The sequence below is a fragment of the Entelurus aequoreus genome, linkage group LG09 (genome assembly GCF_033978785.1).
Source record: "Entelurus aequoreus isolate RoL-2023_Sb linkage group LG09, RoL_Eaeq_v1.1, whole genome shotgun sequence".
Classification (NCBI taxonomy): Eukaryota; Metazoa; Chordata; class Actinopteri; order Syngnathiformes; family Syngnathidae; genus Entelurus; species Entelurus aequoreus.
Genome location: NC_084739.1, coordinates 15217738 through 15236321, shown reverse-complemented (window position 1 = coordinate 15236321; position 18584 = coordinate 15217738). Strand labels below are relative to the sequence as shown.

The 18584-nt window shown below is 40.4% G+C and overlaps 2 protein-coding genes across 6 annotated transcripts in view; one reads left to right on the top strand and one right to left on the bottom strand.

The window, feature by feature from the left end:
- morn4 (MORN repeat containing 4) overlaps positions 1–17838 on the bottom strand; it is a 19482-nt gene extending 1644 nt beyond the window's left edge. Inside the window, exons 1-2 of one of the 2 annotated variants that reach the window (XM_062058161.1) lie at positions 17716–17838; positions 9480–9553 (exon numbers count right to left, since the gene is read on the bottom strand). In XM_062058161.1, coding sequence (XP_061914145.1) covers positions 9480–9546 — 67 coding nt within the window. In that variant the 5' untranslated portion in view covers positions 9547–9553; positions 17716–17838. Of the gene's footprint in view, positions 1–9479; positions 9554–10048; positions 10136–17715 lie in introns of those variants that run through there. The other variant, XM_062058160.1, reaches the window with a different exon arrangement.
- The window catches only part of wu:fc17b08 (ligand-dependent corepressor), a 41163-nt gene continuing 40064 nt past the window's right edge, over positions 17486–18584 (top strand). For 3 of the 4 annotated variants that reach the window (XM_062058158.1, XM_062058156.1, XM_062058159.1), the window contains exon 1: positions 17486–17637. In XM_062058158.1, coding sequence (XP_061914142.1) covers positions 17541–17637 — 97 coding nt within the window. In that variant the 5' untranslated portion in view covers positions 17486–17540. The remainder of the gene's footprint in view (positions 17638–18584) is intronic. The other variant, XM_062058157.1, reaches the window with a different exon arrangement.

Genomic DNA, 18584 nt, shown 5'->3' with positions numbered 1-18584 from the left:
TCTTACACTGACGGTACCAATACCCAGAATCCCATGCAGCCCTAACTCTTCCGCTCAACCAACGCACGGAGAGAGGGGGGGGGGGGTTGATGTGTGGGGGGATTTGGTGGTAGCGGGGGTGTATAATGTAGACCGGAAGAGTTAGGGCTGCATGGGATTCTGGGTAATGGTTGTGTTGTGTTTATGTTGTGTTACGGTGGGATGTTCTCCAGAAATGTGTTTTTCATTCTTTTTTGGTGTGGGTTCACAGTGTGGCGCATATTTGTAACGTAACAATGTTAAAGTTGTTTGATACGGCTACCGTCAGTGTAAGCTGTGTGGCTGATGAGTAAGTATGCTTTGCTGTCTCCTGTGTGCGCAAGTAATAACAACATGCAACATGTGGCTGGACTGGCACGCTGTATGTAAATGCTATAGAGGACAATTACTGCAGTGCAATTAGGGCACACCCTGTTTTTAGTAAAAAGAGTGTAAATAGGATTATTTTTTTCCTGGGAGTAATCTATGAGAGACACTGAGATCCATAAGTCTGCTGGGAAAATCGGGGGGGTTGGCATGTATGTAGCTGAGCCGCATCAGAGTGGTCAAGGAGCCGCATGCGGCTCCGGAGCCGCGGGTTGCCGACCCCTGCCCTAGGGTAACCAACTGTCCCTTGAAAAACAGAATTGTCCAGTGTCTAGAAACAAAAAGTACATGTCCCCTCGTAAACTGACAAGTCTGTAAAAATATCAATGCTTCAGCTTGGCGGCAGGTAGCTATAGCTAGCCAGCTACAGTCGTGGTCAAAAGTTTACATACACTTGTCCGAAGCGTCATGGGCTTAATTCGACGAAACGTTAATGTCGGGGGGTGCCCATTTGAAAACCTACTGACGCCAACCAACTCATGTCCAGTTGAGGTATGCGGTCAAGCTTAGTCTTGGCTCAGGGAGGAGGACGTCCCTGCCGTGCAGAGTCCCGCCGGTGCCTTGATGGAAGGAGAGATGAAGAGAGCGGGGCCACATGCTCACAGATGGTGCAGGGGCGAGTACCTGTAAAGGTGAGCCAGTTGCGATACCCTTATTGTATTTTGCATACAAGAGTCTAGAGCAGGGGTGGGCAATTCATTTTTACCGGGGGCCGCATGAGCAACCCGAGCACTGCTGGAGGGCCACATCGACAATATTTCAATTAAATTTTGCTCAATATTATTTTTGATATATACCGTAGGATAATAATAATAATAATAATTAATAATAATAATAATACTTTCATTTAACCTAACTTAACTTTATACCAAAAGCACTGCTTTGGAAATCATTTGTACCCCTTTCAGAGATCACATTTAGTTCCCCTTGAACATCCTCATGTTGCACAATGAAATGTAAGCATAGAATGAAGTGTGCATTCCTGTAACTTTCTCTAGTAACAGCATTCCATGATTAATATAAATAAATAAACATTAATAATAAATGACAGTAAAATAAGCACACGTATGACTGAGGAGTCATCGTGTAACTTTGTGTGGTGTTTGAGTTGTCCGACTTTTTGTGTGGCCATAAACGCACCAGTGGTTTATTGGTATGCGTGTTGGTGACAGATGACAAGTTGGTTTTGGCCTGGTTTGTACAGCAGAAAATGACTAGTTTTTCGAGATAGAAGTGTTTTACTCATGTTTTTGGTGTGGTTATGGCCGAATATAAACACTTTTGCTCAATAAAGTGATCGATATAATTCCTGGCCTCAAAGTATCTCGATAGACGTTACAATAATTGAACGGTGTTCAATTGAACGGTGTTGACGAACACCGTTAGGGCCGCTTGTGGTCACTGTCACTCAGAGTTGCATTGCAAAATTACACAGAATAAATGTGTTTATTTTGTTTAGAATTCAGATGGGATTTGATTTGGTGCGCGGCATATATTTGCTGTGCGCAGAGGACGCTTGTGCAGTGCGCAATTGCACTGGCGCGCACCTTAGAGGGAACGTTGCTTGGCAGTCCATGTCTTGTTGAAAACACGCCATTCCTCATCAACTTTTCTCTTTTTAGCGTCTCGGGTGTAAACCGTGCATCACTTGTCGCTGTGCACCTTCACTGACACGTTACACACGGACATACGCCCATAAATAACACTTTTCAAAATAAAAGCAGCACAGTTGTATTGCACGACATAGATGTTTTTTCAACTTTATTTTGTCATTTGTGATTGCAGCTGTTCACATTCACTCACAATCACGCACGCGCATACGTCCACACGGAAGTAACACAAATAACGCTTTTCAAAACAAAAGCAGCACCGTTGTATTGCACACTGGACATAGATACTTTTTAAAATGTATTTTGTCATTTATGATTGGCCTCACGCGGGCCGGACAGGGACGCACAAAGGGCCGGACGTGCCCCGCGGGCCGCAGAATGCCCAGGTCTGGTCTAGAGACAGGATAACAACAACTGTTGTGATCTATCGCTGGGTAGCGGTCAGCTTTGTAAATAAATTCAAAAAACACATCACTAAACGTCTTGAAATAAATCATGTTGCCAACTATCTGTCTTTGAGCTACAGACATAAATAAGTTGCAACCTTTTCTTTTTCTTCAGCAAGGCTAACCTCACAAAATAGAATGTGAGTGCAATGTACAGTAGTACTTTAGCTAACATAGCTATGCTAGCGAGGCTAATGTTTATGCCCTCCTTTCCTTTCCATCGTCGTATGTGACACATGGCATCGGTTACGTTGGACAAATGCACAGTGTGTTTGGAAAAAAAAAATGGATGAAGTCACAAAAGTGCGCACTCTCGTATTTTATTCTTCATAATGCGCCACACATTTTCAATGGGAGACAGGTCTGGACTACAGGCAGGCCAGTCTAGTACCCGCACTCTTTTACTATGAAGCCACGCTGTTGTAACACGTGACTTGGCATTGTCTTGCTGAAATAATCAGGGGCGTCCATGATAACGTTGCTTGGATGGCAACATGTGTTGCTCCAAAACCTGTATGTACCTTTCAGCATTAATGGTGCCTTCACAGATGTGTAAGTTACCCATGCCTTGGGCACTAATACACCCCCATACCATCACAGATGCTGGCTTTTACACTTTACGCCTATAACAATCCGGATGGTTCTTTTCCTCTTTGTTCCATAGGACATGATGTCCACATTTTCCAAAAACAATTTGAAATGTGCACCACAGAACACTTTTCCATCTTAGATGAGCTCGGGCCCAGTGAAGTCGGCGGCGTTTCTGGGTGTTGTTGATAAATGGCTTTGGCTTTGCATAGTAGAGTTTTAACTTGCACTTACAGATGTAGCGACCAACTGTAGTTACTGACAGTGGTTTTCTGAAGTGTTACCTGAGTCCATGTGGTGATATCCTTTACACACTGATGTCGCTTTTGATGCAGTACCGCCTTAGATTCTCTGAACCTTTTGATGATATTACGGACCGTAGATGGTGAAATCCCTAAATTCCTTGTATTAGCTCGTTGAGAAATGTTGTTCTTAAACTGTTGGACAATTTGCTCAGGCATTTGTTCACAAAGGGGTGACCCTCACCCCATCCTTGTTTGTGAATGACTGAGAATTTCATGCAAGCTGCTTTTATACCCAATCATGACACCCACCCGGTCCCAATTAGCCTGTTCACCTGTGGGATGTTCCAAATAAGTGTTTGATGAGCATTCCTCAACTTTCTCAGTCTTTTTTGCCACCTGTGCCAGCTTTTTTGAAACATGTTGCAGGCATCAAATTTCAAATGAGCTAATATTTGCAAAAAATAACGTTTCTCTGTTCGAACGTTAAATATCTTGTCTTTGCAGTCTATTCAATTTAATATAGGTTGAAAAGGATTTGCAAATCATTATATTCTGTTTTTATTTACGATTTACACAACGTGTCAACTTCACTGGTTTTGGGTTTTGTATCTAAAAGGATAGTATAATAAAGGTAATACTGGTAGTCTTCAAGTATGTTCCGGTAGATGTAATGTAACAGGAAGGGGAAATCAGCACACACCTCCCCGCTGTCAGCTAAAGGTTTAGCAGCTCCATCTGCCTGGTGTGTGCGTGCGTGTGCGTGTGTGTGTGTGTGTGTGTGTGTGTGTGTGTGTGTGTGTGTGTGTGTGACGGCAATTACTGCACGGTAATCCATCAGATTTTTAGCAGGGCTTTAGGAAGCAGTCGTGGAATGTTCTAGCCTCCCCATGATAGTCCACACTGTCAGAAAGGGATTCACTTTGAGTCCATTTCTGTTAGAAATCAGATTTTTTTCAAAATCAGATTTTTTTCTAGCTGACTGTTTACAACTGCAAGTAAAATGTGATCTTCATCAGACTACAGTGTAAACGCGCACAGGCCCCAATGTGGCCTCAATTTGGCCTCGACGTCACTTCCATGCGGAGTACGATAAGGTGAAAACTAAGGAAGTTGACCGGATTCCGTAAATGAACAAGGAAGTCGCTGATACTACTACGGCAAAATAAAATAACACCTTAAAAATGAGTGTTTTTTACGTGAAAATAAATGAAAGTAATATAATGTATGAAAGTATGTATTTATAGTAGTGTTGTCCCGATACCAATATTTTAGTACCGGTACTAAAATATTGATACTTTTCGGTACTTTTTTAAATAAGGGGCACCACAAAAAAATGACCTTATTGGCTTTATTTTAACAACAAATCTTTTGGTACATTAAGCATATGTTTCTTATTGCAATCCAATAAAATAGTGAACATACAAGACAACTTGTCTTTTAGTAGTAAGTAAGCAAACAAAGGCTCCTAATTTGTCTGCTGACATATGCAGTAACAAACTTACTAGCTAGCTAGCAACTAGCGCTAATTGATTTGAGTTTAATTTGAATTCTGATTGTTTTCATGATGATTTTATTTTCTGAGTTTAAATAGAATTTAAAGCACTTTGATTTGTCTGGTGTACGAATTGTGCTCTCGAAATGAACTTGCCTTGCCTCAACAGCTAGCGGCAACTAGCGCAATGATTGCACATTAATCGCCAGTTGACAACTAACAGGCTAATCCCTAGCTGGCAACTGGCGCGCAAATCGCTGGCTGACAACGCTGCTTATTGCTAGCTGGCAACTGGCGTGTTGATCACTAGTTGACAACAAACACGCTAACCACTAACTGGCAACTGGTGCGCTAATTGCTAACTGGCAACTTACCGCTGCTAATATCGAGCTGGCAACTAGAGCATTAAAGCTGACAACTAGCCTGCTAATAACTAGATATTTTAAATACATATATATTATTATCGGCGGTCACTCGAACGAGTATGACGATCCTCCTGGTAGGGGTGTATCCCTTTATGGAGGATGCCTGTAAATAAATATATATATATATATATATATATATATATATATATATATATATATATATATATATATATATATATATATATATATATATATATATATATATATATATATATATATATATTAGGGCTGCAACTAACGATTAATTTGATAATTGATTAATCTGTCGATTATTACTTCGATTAATCGATTAATAATCGGATAAAAGAGACAAACTAAATTTCTATCCTTTCCAGTATTTTATTGAAGAAAAAAAACAGCATACTTGCACCATACTTATTTTGATTATTGTTTCTCAGCTGTTTGTACATGTTGCAATTTATAAATAAAGGTTTATAAAAAAAAAATTTAAAAATACATTTAAAAAAAAAAAAAAAAAAAAAATTGCTTCTGCGCTTGCGCATAGCATAGATCCAACGAATCGATGACCAAATTAATCGTCAACTATTTTTATAATCGATTTTAATCGATTTAATCGATTAGTTGTTGCAGCTCTAATATACAGTATATATATACACACTACAGGGTGTTGGATCAAAGTTAATGTTTATTTAAAGACATTTAAATTTGTGGGAAAAAAATATACATAACATTTTTAACGAAGCCTCATCAACCAAAATGTGCATTATTGTACTTACTTTCTTTGGTATTAATACTAAAGTAGTACGTTTTAGGATGCTACCCTTGACTTCTCAGAAAAAGAACCTTCTCAGTCCACTCTAAGAATTCCCAAAGTCTAATCTAGAAGATTTGTCAGTGCCAAAGTGGATAGTTGAGTTGGTCAAGGACTACTAGCGCTAACTAATAAGGATCGGACTTAATAGCTTGAGCCTGGATGTCTTTAGCCTCACGGTTAGCTTTTGATGGTGAGATCCACAAAGCGGTTTGGACACTCCAAGCGGAGAAAAGAGACAAACTTGACTTGTTCCTTGCAGTATTTTTTTCCAAAAGCTTTTAAATCAGTGCGTTCGAAAATAAAGCTAGTCAGAAATGTGAGCACTGCAGTTCTTTCAACACTGGACTAGCAGAGAAATACCTTTTCTTACGGACTATCACGTGTGTTTGTTCAATAGTACTCAGTATGTCATGAAGTTAGATTCTTTATTTATCACAATTCTTTTCACTTTTATTTGTATTATATTTTATTGTGTGGTCCCCTATATTTAGAAAAGTAATGAAAAGTATCGAAATAATTTTGGTACCGGTACCAAAACATTGGTATCGGGACAACACTTTAATGTCTACTGTAGAGCAGTGTTTTTCAACCCTTTTTTGAGCCAAGGCACATTTTTTGTGTTGAAAAAATGCGGAGGCACACCACCAGCAGAAATCATTAAAAAACGAAACTCAGTTGACAGTAAAGAGTTGTCGTCGCAATTGTTGGATATGACTTTAAACCATAACCGAGCATGCATCACTATAGCTCTTGTCTCAAAGTAGGTGTACTGTCACCACCTGTCACATCACACCCTGACTTATTTGAACTCTTTTGGCGTTTTCCTGTGTGTAGTGTTTTAGTTCTTGTCTTGCGCTCCTATTTTGGTGGCTTTTTCTCTTTTTTTGGTATTTTCCTGTAGCAGTTTCATGTCTTCCTTTGAGCGGTATTTCCCACATCTACTTTGTTTTAGCAATCAAGAATATTTCAGTTGTTTTTATCCTTCTTTGTGGGGACGTTGTTGATTGTCATGTCATGTTCGGAGGTACATTGTCTTTGCTCCCCAATAAGTCTTTGCTGTCGTCCAGCATTCTGGTTTTAATTTGTAGCCAATTCAGTTTTACTTTTGTTCTGCATAGCCTTCCATAAGCTTCAATGCATTTTTCTTTGGGGCACTCACCTTTTGTTTAATTTTGGTTTAAGCATTAGACACCTTTTTTACCTGCACGCTGCCTCCCACTGTTTTCGACATCGACAAAGCAATTAGCTACCGGCTGCCACCTACTGATATGGAAGAGTATTACACGGTTACTCTGCCGAGCTCTAGACAGCACCGACACTCAACAACAACACATCATTTTAAGACTATAATTACTGGTTTGGAAAAAAATATTTTTAACTCAAATAGGTGAAATTAGATAATCTCCCACGGCACACCGGACTGTATCTCACGGCACACTAGTGTGCCGCGGCACAGTGGTTGAAAAACACTGCTGTAGAGGACGCTGACGTCTCCTATACAGGCTGTTAGTGAAGACGTGGTTTATTATAAATAAAGTTGGTATGGTATGGTATGGTATTGAAGTCAGGTTGCATAGTTTTTTTTTTAGTACAAAATCCTATTATTGACTTATTAATAGAGATGTCCGATAATATTGTCAGCCGATAAATGCTTTATAATGTCATATCGGAAAGTATCGGTATCAAAATTATCGGAATCGGTTTCAAAAAGTAAAATGTATGACTTTTTAAAACGCGCTGTGTACACGGACATAGGGAGAAGTACAGAGCGCCAATAAACCTTAAAGACACTGCATTTGCGTGCCGGCACAATCACGTTATATCTACGGCTTTTCACACACACAAGAGAATGCAATGCATACTTGGTCAACAGCCATACAGGTCACACTGAGGGTGGGCGTATAAACATCTTTAACACTGTTACAAATATGCGCCACACTGTGAACCCACACCAAACAAGAATGACAAACACATTTCGGGGAGAACATCCGCACCGTAACACAACACAAATACAACAGAACAAATACCCAGAACCCCTTGCAGCACTAACTCTTCCGGGACGCTACAATATACACCCCCCGCTACCCCCCACACCCCCCCCACAACCCCGCCCACCTCAACCTCCTCATGCTCTCTCAGGGAGAGCATGTCCCAAATTCCAAGCTGCTGTTTTGAAGCATGTTAAAAAAAAATAATGCACTTTGTGACTTCAATAATAAATATGGCAGTGCCATGTTGGCATTTTTTTCCATAACTTGAGTTGATTTATTTTGGAAAACCTTGTTACTTTGTTTAAGGCATCCAGCGGGGCATCACCACAAAATTAGGCATAATAATGTGTTAATTCCACGAATGTATATATCTGTATCGGTTGATATCGGTAATTAAGAGTTGAGGAATATCGGATATCGGCAAAAAAGCCATTACCGGACATCTCTAACTAATAGTGAAGTCTGCCCCCCCCCCCCCGGATCCTGAGCTCTCTGGAAATGTGGCCGTAAAAAAAGCCGCTTCACAGATGCCACGTCTGCTATACAAGCTGTCAGTGAAGACGTGGTTTATTTGATCTTTTTGACAGCTACCATGACCACCCCCGAACTGTGAACCATCACTGTTGACACTTTCCACCTTTGATCACTAAAGACACTTTAACTGCTGCTGTGACCCAATATCACCTCCATATTTATACTGTTGACTGTCAATCCGAATGTGCAATAATGTAATGTTACTTACTGTGCCTTGTATATACATTTTTATTTTTATTCTTATTTTAGCTAAGTACCGTGTGACTTGTTGAAGGGTGGACTAGCAAAGTAAGATTTTCATTGTACGGCAAACTGTCTAACTGTGCATATGACAATAAACCATCTTGAATCTTGAATCTTGAAAGTAAACAAAAACAGAATGCTGGACGACAGCAAAGACTTACAGCGTGTGGAGCGGACGGCGTCCACAAAGTACATCCGTACATGACAATCAACACCAAAATAGGAGCTCAAGACAAGAACTAAAACACTACACACAGGAAAACACTGAAAAAGTCTAAATAAGTCACGGCGGGATGTGACAGGTCGTGACAGCACACCTACTTTGAGACAAGTGCTATAGTGATGCATGCTTGGTTATGGTTATGGTTTGAATTCATATCCAACAATTGCGACAACGACTTTTTACTGTCAACTGAGTTTCGTTTTTTTTTAACGATTTCTGCTGGTGGTGTGCCTCCGGATTTTTTCAACGCAAAAAATGTGCCTTGGCTCAAAAAAGGTTGAAAAACACTGCTGTAGAGGACACTGATTCTATACAAAAATAAGACTAATAGTGAAGTCTGGCACCCCCCCGGGTCCTTAGCTCTCTGGACAGCTTTACAGATGCCACGTCTGCTATACAGGCTGTCAGTGAAGACGTGGTTTATTGGAGTCAGGTTGCATTTTTTTTTTTTTTTTGTACAAAATCCTATTATTGACTTATTAATGTGAATAACTCCACTTGCCTTCTTTCCACTCGCCATGGTACTCCTCCCCAGTGGCGTAGGTGAAAGAGCCCCTGGTCAGAGTCATGTCGCCCCTGTTTGTCACACAAACACACATTAGTGCACATGTGAACTCTGACCTCTAACAAATGGGATTATCACACATTATCCGACTGAACACAAGTTGTCTCAGGTGCAGACTGAGCATGATTAAAGCATATATGTGATATAAATGTAAGATGCACATCAATGTTGAAAATATTATTGGTCATATATCATATTGTTATGTCAGAATGATGCCCCTTATTAAATCCAATGATGATAGTAACATTAATACACCAGGATGATTTCCTAAATGATGTTTTTTCTCCAAACAGTGTCATTTTACGCACATAAAACTTCGACTAGCGTAACGTCCATCATTATTTAAAACCAAAACAAACAAAAAACGAATATTGCATGTGTGTGTGTTGGGGAGGGAGCCTCGACATGTTGCAGGATACATCGCGTCTATTATCCAGTGCATCAATTGTCACCCCTAACGGCATATTTGTGCACGAAAAGCAGCCTTAAGAATACTATTTATTTACCTGTACGCTACGTTTGTTGTCTCTGAAGCATGCAGGCGACGTAGAAGAGCAGAGAGGCGTAAAAAATGGTAACCAGCTGGAAACCGTATGGTGCGTTCAGTTGCACCCGGTAAAGTGGGGTTACACATTACAAACCACAAATGGATACTCCTCGATTATGTTGTTTTCGGAGTATATTTCTTCACAAAACCATTTTTGTGATTATGTGAACTCGAGGTTGTTTTGTGCAACAATTTCTACGTCCATGATGGAAGAACGTTCGCTGTTTTTGTTTTGAGACTAAAACATCCGATGTACGCGAAGGCATCAGTACGACAGCACCATGGCAGCCGTGTTGCTGTTTCATAGCATGAGAGTATTTGCTCATTGAAAAACTCTCTCTGATTGGACCACGCTGCTTCATCACACATGCAGTGTGGCTCAGCAGTGCAGCGCTTAAACAACATGTATTTATTTATCCATCATGTTGGAACAAATAATAACTATAGCAATTGTTCTCAGCATCCAATAGGGTTAATTATGCACACGCATGCACAGGAGTGTGGCCAAAGACATTTATATTGTTTAATTATTATCGTAAAAGATGCAATATACTTGGACACTTACTAATTATTATGCTTTAAATGCCCCATGTGCATACAAGCTCTTAATAACAAGTAATGCATTTTCAAACCATAGAAATAATTATGAAGAAAAGAAGATCCAAAAAACGCACCGTGCCCGGGCGAGGGAAACCGGGGCCCCACTCTGGAGCCAGGCCCAGTGCAGGGGCTCGTCTGCGAGCCCCTGGTGGCCGGGACTTCGTCCACGGAGCCCGAAAGAGAGACGTGGAACCGCCTCGCCGCAGACCCACCACTTCCAGGGGATTCCATGAGAGTCCGGTGCTACGTGGACTGGGTGGCAGTCGAAGGCGAATGCCTCTGCGACACGGTCTTCGGTTGCCAAATCTGGTTGTCGGGAGATGGAACGTCACCTCTATGGCGGGGAAGGAGCCTGAGCTTGTGCGTGAGGTTGAGAGATACCGTCTAGGCGCACAGCATAGGCTCTGGAACCAAACTCCTTGAGAGCGGTTGGACTTTGCTCCGTGCTGGAGTTGCCGGTGGGATAGGCAGCGAGCCGGTGTGGGCTTATTATTAGCTCCCCGGCTTGGCGCCTGTGTGTTGGAGTCATCCCCGGTGAACGAGAGGGTTATTTCCCTGCGCCTTTGGGTCGAAGACGGGCTCTGACTGTGGTTTGCATGTATGCCCCAAATGGCAGTTCAGAGTACCCCAGCCTTCGAGGGGACCCTGGAGGGAGTGCTGCAAGGCGTCCCCTCCGGGGACTCAGTCGTTCTACCGGGTGACTTTAACGCCCACGTTGGTAGCGACAGCAAAAACTGGAGGGGTGTGATTGGAAGGAGCGGCCTCCCTGATCTGAATCAGAGTGATTTTCTGTTATTGGACTTCTGTGCTAGCCACAGTTTGTCCATACCAAACACCATGTTCAAGCATAAGTGTCGCAGGTCGATGATCGACTTTGTCGTCGTTTCATCAGATATGCTGATAAGCTGTCGGACAGACCCGGCAGGGCCAAACGTTTAGTGAGGGTAAGCTGGGAACGTTTGGCAGAGGCCCCCGTCCGGCAGATCTTAATTCGCACCTCCGGCAGAGCTTCAACTGCATTCCTAGAGAGGTGGGGTACATTGAGTCAGAATGGGCCGTGTTCCGTACCTCCTTTGCTGCTGCTGCCGATCAGAGCTGTGGTCGCAAGGTGGTTGGTAGCTGTCATGGCGGAAACCCCTGATACCGATGGTGGACACCAGAGGTAAAGGGGGCGTCAAGCTGAAGAAGGAGTCGTACCGAGCATGGCTTGCTTGTGGGACTCCCAAAGCAGCTGACAGGTACCGACAGGCCAAGCGGAAGCAAAAACTCGGGCGTGGGAGGAGTTCAGGGAGACCATGGAGCAGGATTTTCGGTCGGCCTCAAAGGGATTCTGGCAAACCATCCGACGCCTGAGGAGGGGGAAGCCATGCCCTGTCCACACTGTGTATAGTGGGGGAGGAAACCTGCTGACCACTACTGGGGTTATAGGAATGGGAATACTTTGAGGATCTCCTTAATTCTACAGACACACCGTCCGTAGAGGAGGCAGCCTGAGGTCACAAACACGGACATGTCCATCACTGGAGCCGAGGTTGCTGAGGTAATTAAATACCTGCCCAGTGGCAAGGCCCAAGGAGAGGACAAGATTGGCCCCGAGTACCTCAAGGCTCTGGATGTTGCGGGACTGTCGTTCTCTGACACCTCTTCAATATAGCGTAGAAGTCTGGGGGAGGTACCTCTGGATTGGCAGACCGGGGTGGTGGTCCCCCTTTTCAAGAAGGAGGACCAGAGGGTGTGTTCCAATTACAGAGGGATCACACTTCTCAGCCTCCTCTGTAGTCGAGCCTCGGATTCAGGAGGAAGAATGTGGATTTCGTACTGGTCGTGGAACACAGCACCAGATTGAGGAGGGGGTTTTGGAGTTTGCTCAACCAGTCCACATGTGTTTTGTGCATTTGGAAAAGGCATTCGATCGTGTGCTCCAGGATTATGGGGTCCAGGGTCCGTTGCTACGGGCTATCTGGTCCCTGTACAATTGGACCAGGAGTCTGTTTCGCATTGCCGGTAATAAGTCAGACATGTTCGCAGTGGACTTTGGACTCCGCCAGGGCTGCCCTTTGTCACCGGTCCTGTTCATGGTCTTAATGGACAGAATTTCTAGCCGGATTCAGGGTGTGGGTGGTTTCCAGTTTGGTAGCCAGAGGATCGCATCTCTGCTTTTTGCAGATGATGTGGAACTAAAGGCCTGCAGAACTAAAGGAGGTGGTCGGGGACAGGGAAGTTTGAGCATCTCTGCTTAGATTGCTGCGGAACTCGGATAAGCGGCAGAAAAAAGGATGGATGCATGGAAATAATCTTTACGACCATCTCTCGTTTATAGCTGTTAATTGGTTCCGGATATGACCGCAATAAATACATTTCCTCGAAGTAGGAATCATTATTTGTAAATCTAACATTTTCAAAACTAGAGCATAAAACCCGTTTATGAGCCACCTAGACATTAATTAACACACTTTTGTTACCTTTAGACTTCGACTTCGACTTAGACAAACTTTATTGATCCACAAGGGAAATTGTTCCACACAGTAGCTCAGTTACAAAGGATGGAAAGGATAAGGATAGAAAGGATAATGCACACAAGGGCACAAAAAGAGGGTGAAAACATAAGGTATAAAGTAGACTAAAAATATACCATAGTAGCAATATGAAATATAAAATATATATAATATTTACATATTATATATACAGTATATAATATATACTTATATATTACATTATTATATTATATTCTATTTTTATATAATATATACAATATATAACAAATCCCAATTACCATGTACAATATTACAGTATATGTAAGAGCTGCAGCAAAAAAAAAGGCCAGCATTAAATAGAGCGAAGATCCAGCAGCTCTTTTAATCCAATATAGTCATGCTGCCTGACGCTGAGCAATCGGTGGCCACGATACTGAACAGCACACTCTGATTTCTTTGCTCATCTGGTGGCCAAAACTACTGTAGTTTTAGTTCATTTGGATAGGCTGATTGGCAACACTAAATTGGCCCTGGTGTGTGAATGTGAGTGTGAATGTTGTCTGTCTATCTGTGTTGGCCCTGCGATGAGGTGGCGACTTGTCCAGAGTGTACCCCGCCTTCCGCCCGATTGTAGCTGAGATAGGCTCCAGCGCCCCCCGCGACCCCGAAGGGAATAAGCGGTAGAAAATGGATGGATGGATGTTTGAAAATGCTTCATTTAGGGCAAAAATGTTCATCAAAATGGAATATGCACTTAATATATATATATATATATATATATATATATATATATATATATATATATATATATATATATATATATATATATATATATATATATATATATATTCCATTTGTGAAGCCACAATTTTTAAAGCAACATTGCATGGAATGCATTAGATTATTTGGAATTTATAAAAAAGAAAGATTTTTTGCTTTGGTAATTAATATGTTTTCGCATATGTTGTCATTACCTTTATTCTTATACATATATGTTTATAACTCAATATGTACTAAGCTCTTATTTTTCAGTTTGTAATAGAATCACATCTCATATAAATAATATATCATTATTTTTTATAATAAATCAATATAATTAAATTGCATTAAAAAAAAAGCCAACCTCACTGGTCCACGTCTTAAATGATGTCCCTAAACACATCTTCACTATAGTCATTGCCTTTGGTTTCACATAGTATTCAGATCTGTGGGGAGCAATTATTCCAGAGAGCGACTTGGTTCTGATTAAGTCACGCTTTATTATGGTTGTGTAATGAGTCTGTGTAAAGATGATAAGAGAATGATGAACGAGCTCATGCACGCCGCTGTTATGACTTCTTAGATACCAATAATAATGAATACAATAAATTGTTGTTGGAGAAAAACATATAGTTTTAAACTCTGTTCTGTGCTGAGTAATAGTAAATCTGATGTCATAATGTATCAGTCAAAATAACATCATACATGGAACATGTTTCGCCGTTGCCAGTTTATTTGGCCAGAGGGAAAGTGCAATGATAACCATATACTTGGAAATAGACCCTTTGGCACTACTTTTACACCAAGGGATTTATCACACGTATCCAGTGACTTGTATACCCGCAACTTCTCTCTTGTGTATACACTGGACTTCGCCACCAAATATGTAAATACAGTCGTCCCTCACCACATTGCGCTTCAAATATTGCGGCTTCATCACATTGCAGGTTTTTTTCTTTCATTTTAGCATATTCTACAACATATTTTGCCCTACATTTAGCATTTTCTAATGTTAAAATTGCAAAATGAACTAAAAATATCAATATTGTAGTAGTATTGGCAACTGGATGAGCCCGAACCAATCAGATTGCGCTGTTCAATATCGTGGCCACTGATTGGCTCAACCTCAGGCAGTACTACTACACTAGATTAAAAGAATCTAAAGGGGACAGGGTGTTATTTCATGTCTAGAGGGCACTTTTAAGGTTGAAATGTGTATTTAGCAGGTAGTAAACACTTGTTTTATGCTCTCGCTATAAAAATATTTGATTTATAATGAATGATTCCTATTTCACGTGAATTCATTTATCGCCATCCCTTGTTGCTAATCCATATTTTGCATATTTCTAACTCCACCATACTTTCGGGACAAAATTGTGTGGCATTATTGGATTTAGTTTAACAAAAAACCTTACGGTACATTAAACATATGTTTCTTATTGCAATCGAAAAACAATTTTGTCCTAAAATAAAATAGTGAACATACTAGACAACTTATCTTTTAGTAGTAAGTAAGCAAACAAAGGCTTCTAAATAGTCTGCTGACGTATGCAGTAACATATTGTGTCATTTTCCATTCTATTATTTTGTCAACATTATGAGGGACAAGCTGTAAAAAATAATTATTCATCCACTTGTTCATTTACTGTTAATATCTGCTTACTTTCTCTTTTAACATGTTTTATCTACACTTCTGTTAAAATGTAATCACTTATTCTTCTGTTGTTTGGATACTTTACATTGGTTTTGGATGATACCACAAATTTAGGTATCAATCCGATACCAAGTAGTTACAGGATCATACATTGGTCATATTCAAAGTCCTCATGTGTCCAGGAACGTATTTTCTGATTTTTTAAACATAATATACATTTTAGAAAAAGGAAAAAAGATTTTGTGACGATAAAAAATATCGATGTAATCATAGTGGTATCGGCTAGATACGCTATTGTACTTGGTATCATTACAGTGGATGTCAGGTGTAGATCCACCCGTGGCATTTGTTTACATTCAAGGTGCTAGCTTGCTGTTAGCGGTTGGAAAGTCATCACTGTTAGCCATCAATAACATGGTCCAAAATCTTTTTACATGTGTACGACAGTAAGTAATGTTAAAATGTTACTTAAAACATAGCATGTATTGCTAGTAAAGTATTTCAATTGTAAACACTGGACTTACAATTATTCAGAAACCATACTTAGTAGTGCTGTGAATCTTTGGGTGTCCCACGATTCGATTCAATATTGATTCTTGGGGTCACGATTCGATTCAAAATCGATTTTTTTTCAATTCAACACGATTCTCGATTCAAAAATGATTTTTTCCCGATTCAAAACGATTCTCGATTCATTCAATACATAGGATTTCAGCAGGATCTACCCCAGTCTGCTGACATGCAAGCAGAGTAGTAGATTTTTGTAAACAGCTTTTATAATTGTAAAGGAAAATGTTTTATCAACTGATTGCAATAATGTAAATTTGTTTTAACTATTAAATGAACCAAAAATATGACTTATTTTATCTTTGTGAAAATATTGGACACAGTGTGTTGTCAAGCTTATGAGATGCGATGCAAGTGTAAGCCACTGTGACACTATTGTTCTTTTTTGATTTGTTTTTATAAATGTCTGAGGATAATGCCAATGAGGGATTTTTAATCACTGCTATGTTGAAATTGTAACAAATATTGATACTGTTGTTGATAATATAAATTTTTGTTTTACTACTTTTGGTTTGTTCTGTGTCGTGTTTGTGTCTCCTCTCAATTGCTCTGTTTATTGCAGTTCTGAGTGTTGCTGGGTCGGGTTTGGTTTTGGAATTGGATTGCATTGTTATGGTATTGCTGTGTATTGTTTTGTTGGATTGATTAATTAAAGTTAAAATAAATAAATATTAAAAAAAAAGAAAAAGATTTTTTAAAAATGAGAATCGATTCTGAATCGCACAACGTGAGAATTGTTTCCCACACCCCTAATACTTAGGGTAATATAATCGAATACAAAATGTCTCTAAAGATACTAAAAAATCAAAAAAACAATGGAGCAACCACCTAGTTGCATATTTTGTGTTTATATATATTTTTTAGTCATTAAATGATAATGTAACAGAGTAGTTTAACACAGTGGCCCCCAACCTTTTTGTAACTGCTTGAAAATTTGTCCCACGGACAAATTTTTGTTTGGTCATAAAAAAATACAATCATACATGCTTACGGACTGTATCCCTGCAGACTGTATTGATCTATATTGATATATAATGTAGGAACCAGAAATATTAATAACAGAAAGAAACAACCCTTTTGTGTGAATGAGTGTGAATGAGTGTAAATGGGGGAGGGAGGTTTTTTGGGTTGGTGCACTAATTGTAAGTGTATCTTGTGTTTTTTATGTTGATTTATTTAAAAAAAATAAAAATAAAAAAAATAAAATATTTTTTTATTTTTTTAAATTTCTTGTGTGCGATCCACGGACCGGTACCGGGCCGCGGCCCGGTGGTTGGGGACCACTGGTTTAACACTAGAAGGGCTTTCCCTCTCCAACACGGGCGACGCGCGCGTTCACGTGCCCATCGCTTCCTCTTGCCGTGCGGGTGCCCGCCGCCGGAGAAGAAAGACAGAAAATGGCGAGTCAGTGTAAAAGGCAGCAATGCTCCATCGACAGGCGCGGCTTTCGACAGGAACTGGACTCTTGGCGGCACAAACTCATCCACTGTGTAGGTAAGAACCGAGGCAGCCGCTGAACGTCCATTTTAACGTGCTGAGCGAGTGTAAATAATCAGCTATTACCAAACTCACTTCGGGGCATCTCCAAGCCGGGGACTTTTTTTTTTTTGTCCTTTGTGGTCGATAGTTGATTGTTACCGCTCGTTTAAACTCACTGGTGCGGTTCTTTTGTCGCCATTTTTGCGTTGACGAAAGGATTTAAACACTTTTGCTAGCGCCGAGTGCAACGCTATAGTTTGTTTAAAGGGCACCGTCTTAAAGGGAGTGTCAGGATTATCGGCCAAGCGGCACACTCCTTTTTTTAGAAGAAATGCGCTTTCTCGTGGGTTAATACATCATTCATGTTAATATGGTGATGTTTCTTTTTGTGTGTGTGTGTTAATTAGTAGAAAAACCTTTTACTTTTGCATCAATTTATTCCTTCATGTACAACCACAAGGAGGAAGTGAGTGGGGGAGCTTCCGCTTTGGGCCAACCGAGCTAAACACCCCCCCTGCAGACTTGTTTGTTTTGTGTTGCATGGACTATATATTGCTAGTCATGTCGGAATCAAACTTTACAAGCCTGCAAACATTGTGGATACATGTGAAGGTTCCACTTGAGAAAAGTTACGGATTAGAGAATTTACGAGTTCTTTCACACTGGAAAGGAAAAATAGATAGATGGATAGATACGTTTGTAGATAGTACTTCGTTGATTCCTTCAGGAGAGTTCCCTCAGGAAAATTAAAATTCCAGCAGTGTACAGAATTGAGATAGAAATCGAAAAGTAAATAATGGAGGTAGGGCTGGGTGATATGGCCTTTTTTTAATATCAATATTTTTAGGCCATATCGCGATACACGATATATATATCCATATTTTGCCATAGCCTTGAATGAACACTTGATGCATATAATCACAGCAGTATGATGATTGTATGTGTCTACATTAAAACATTCT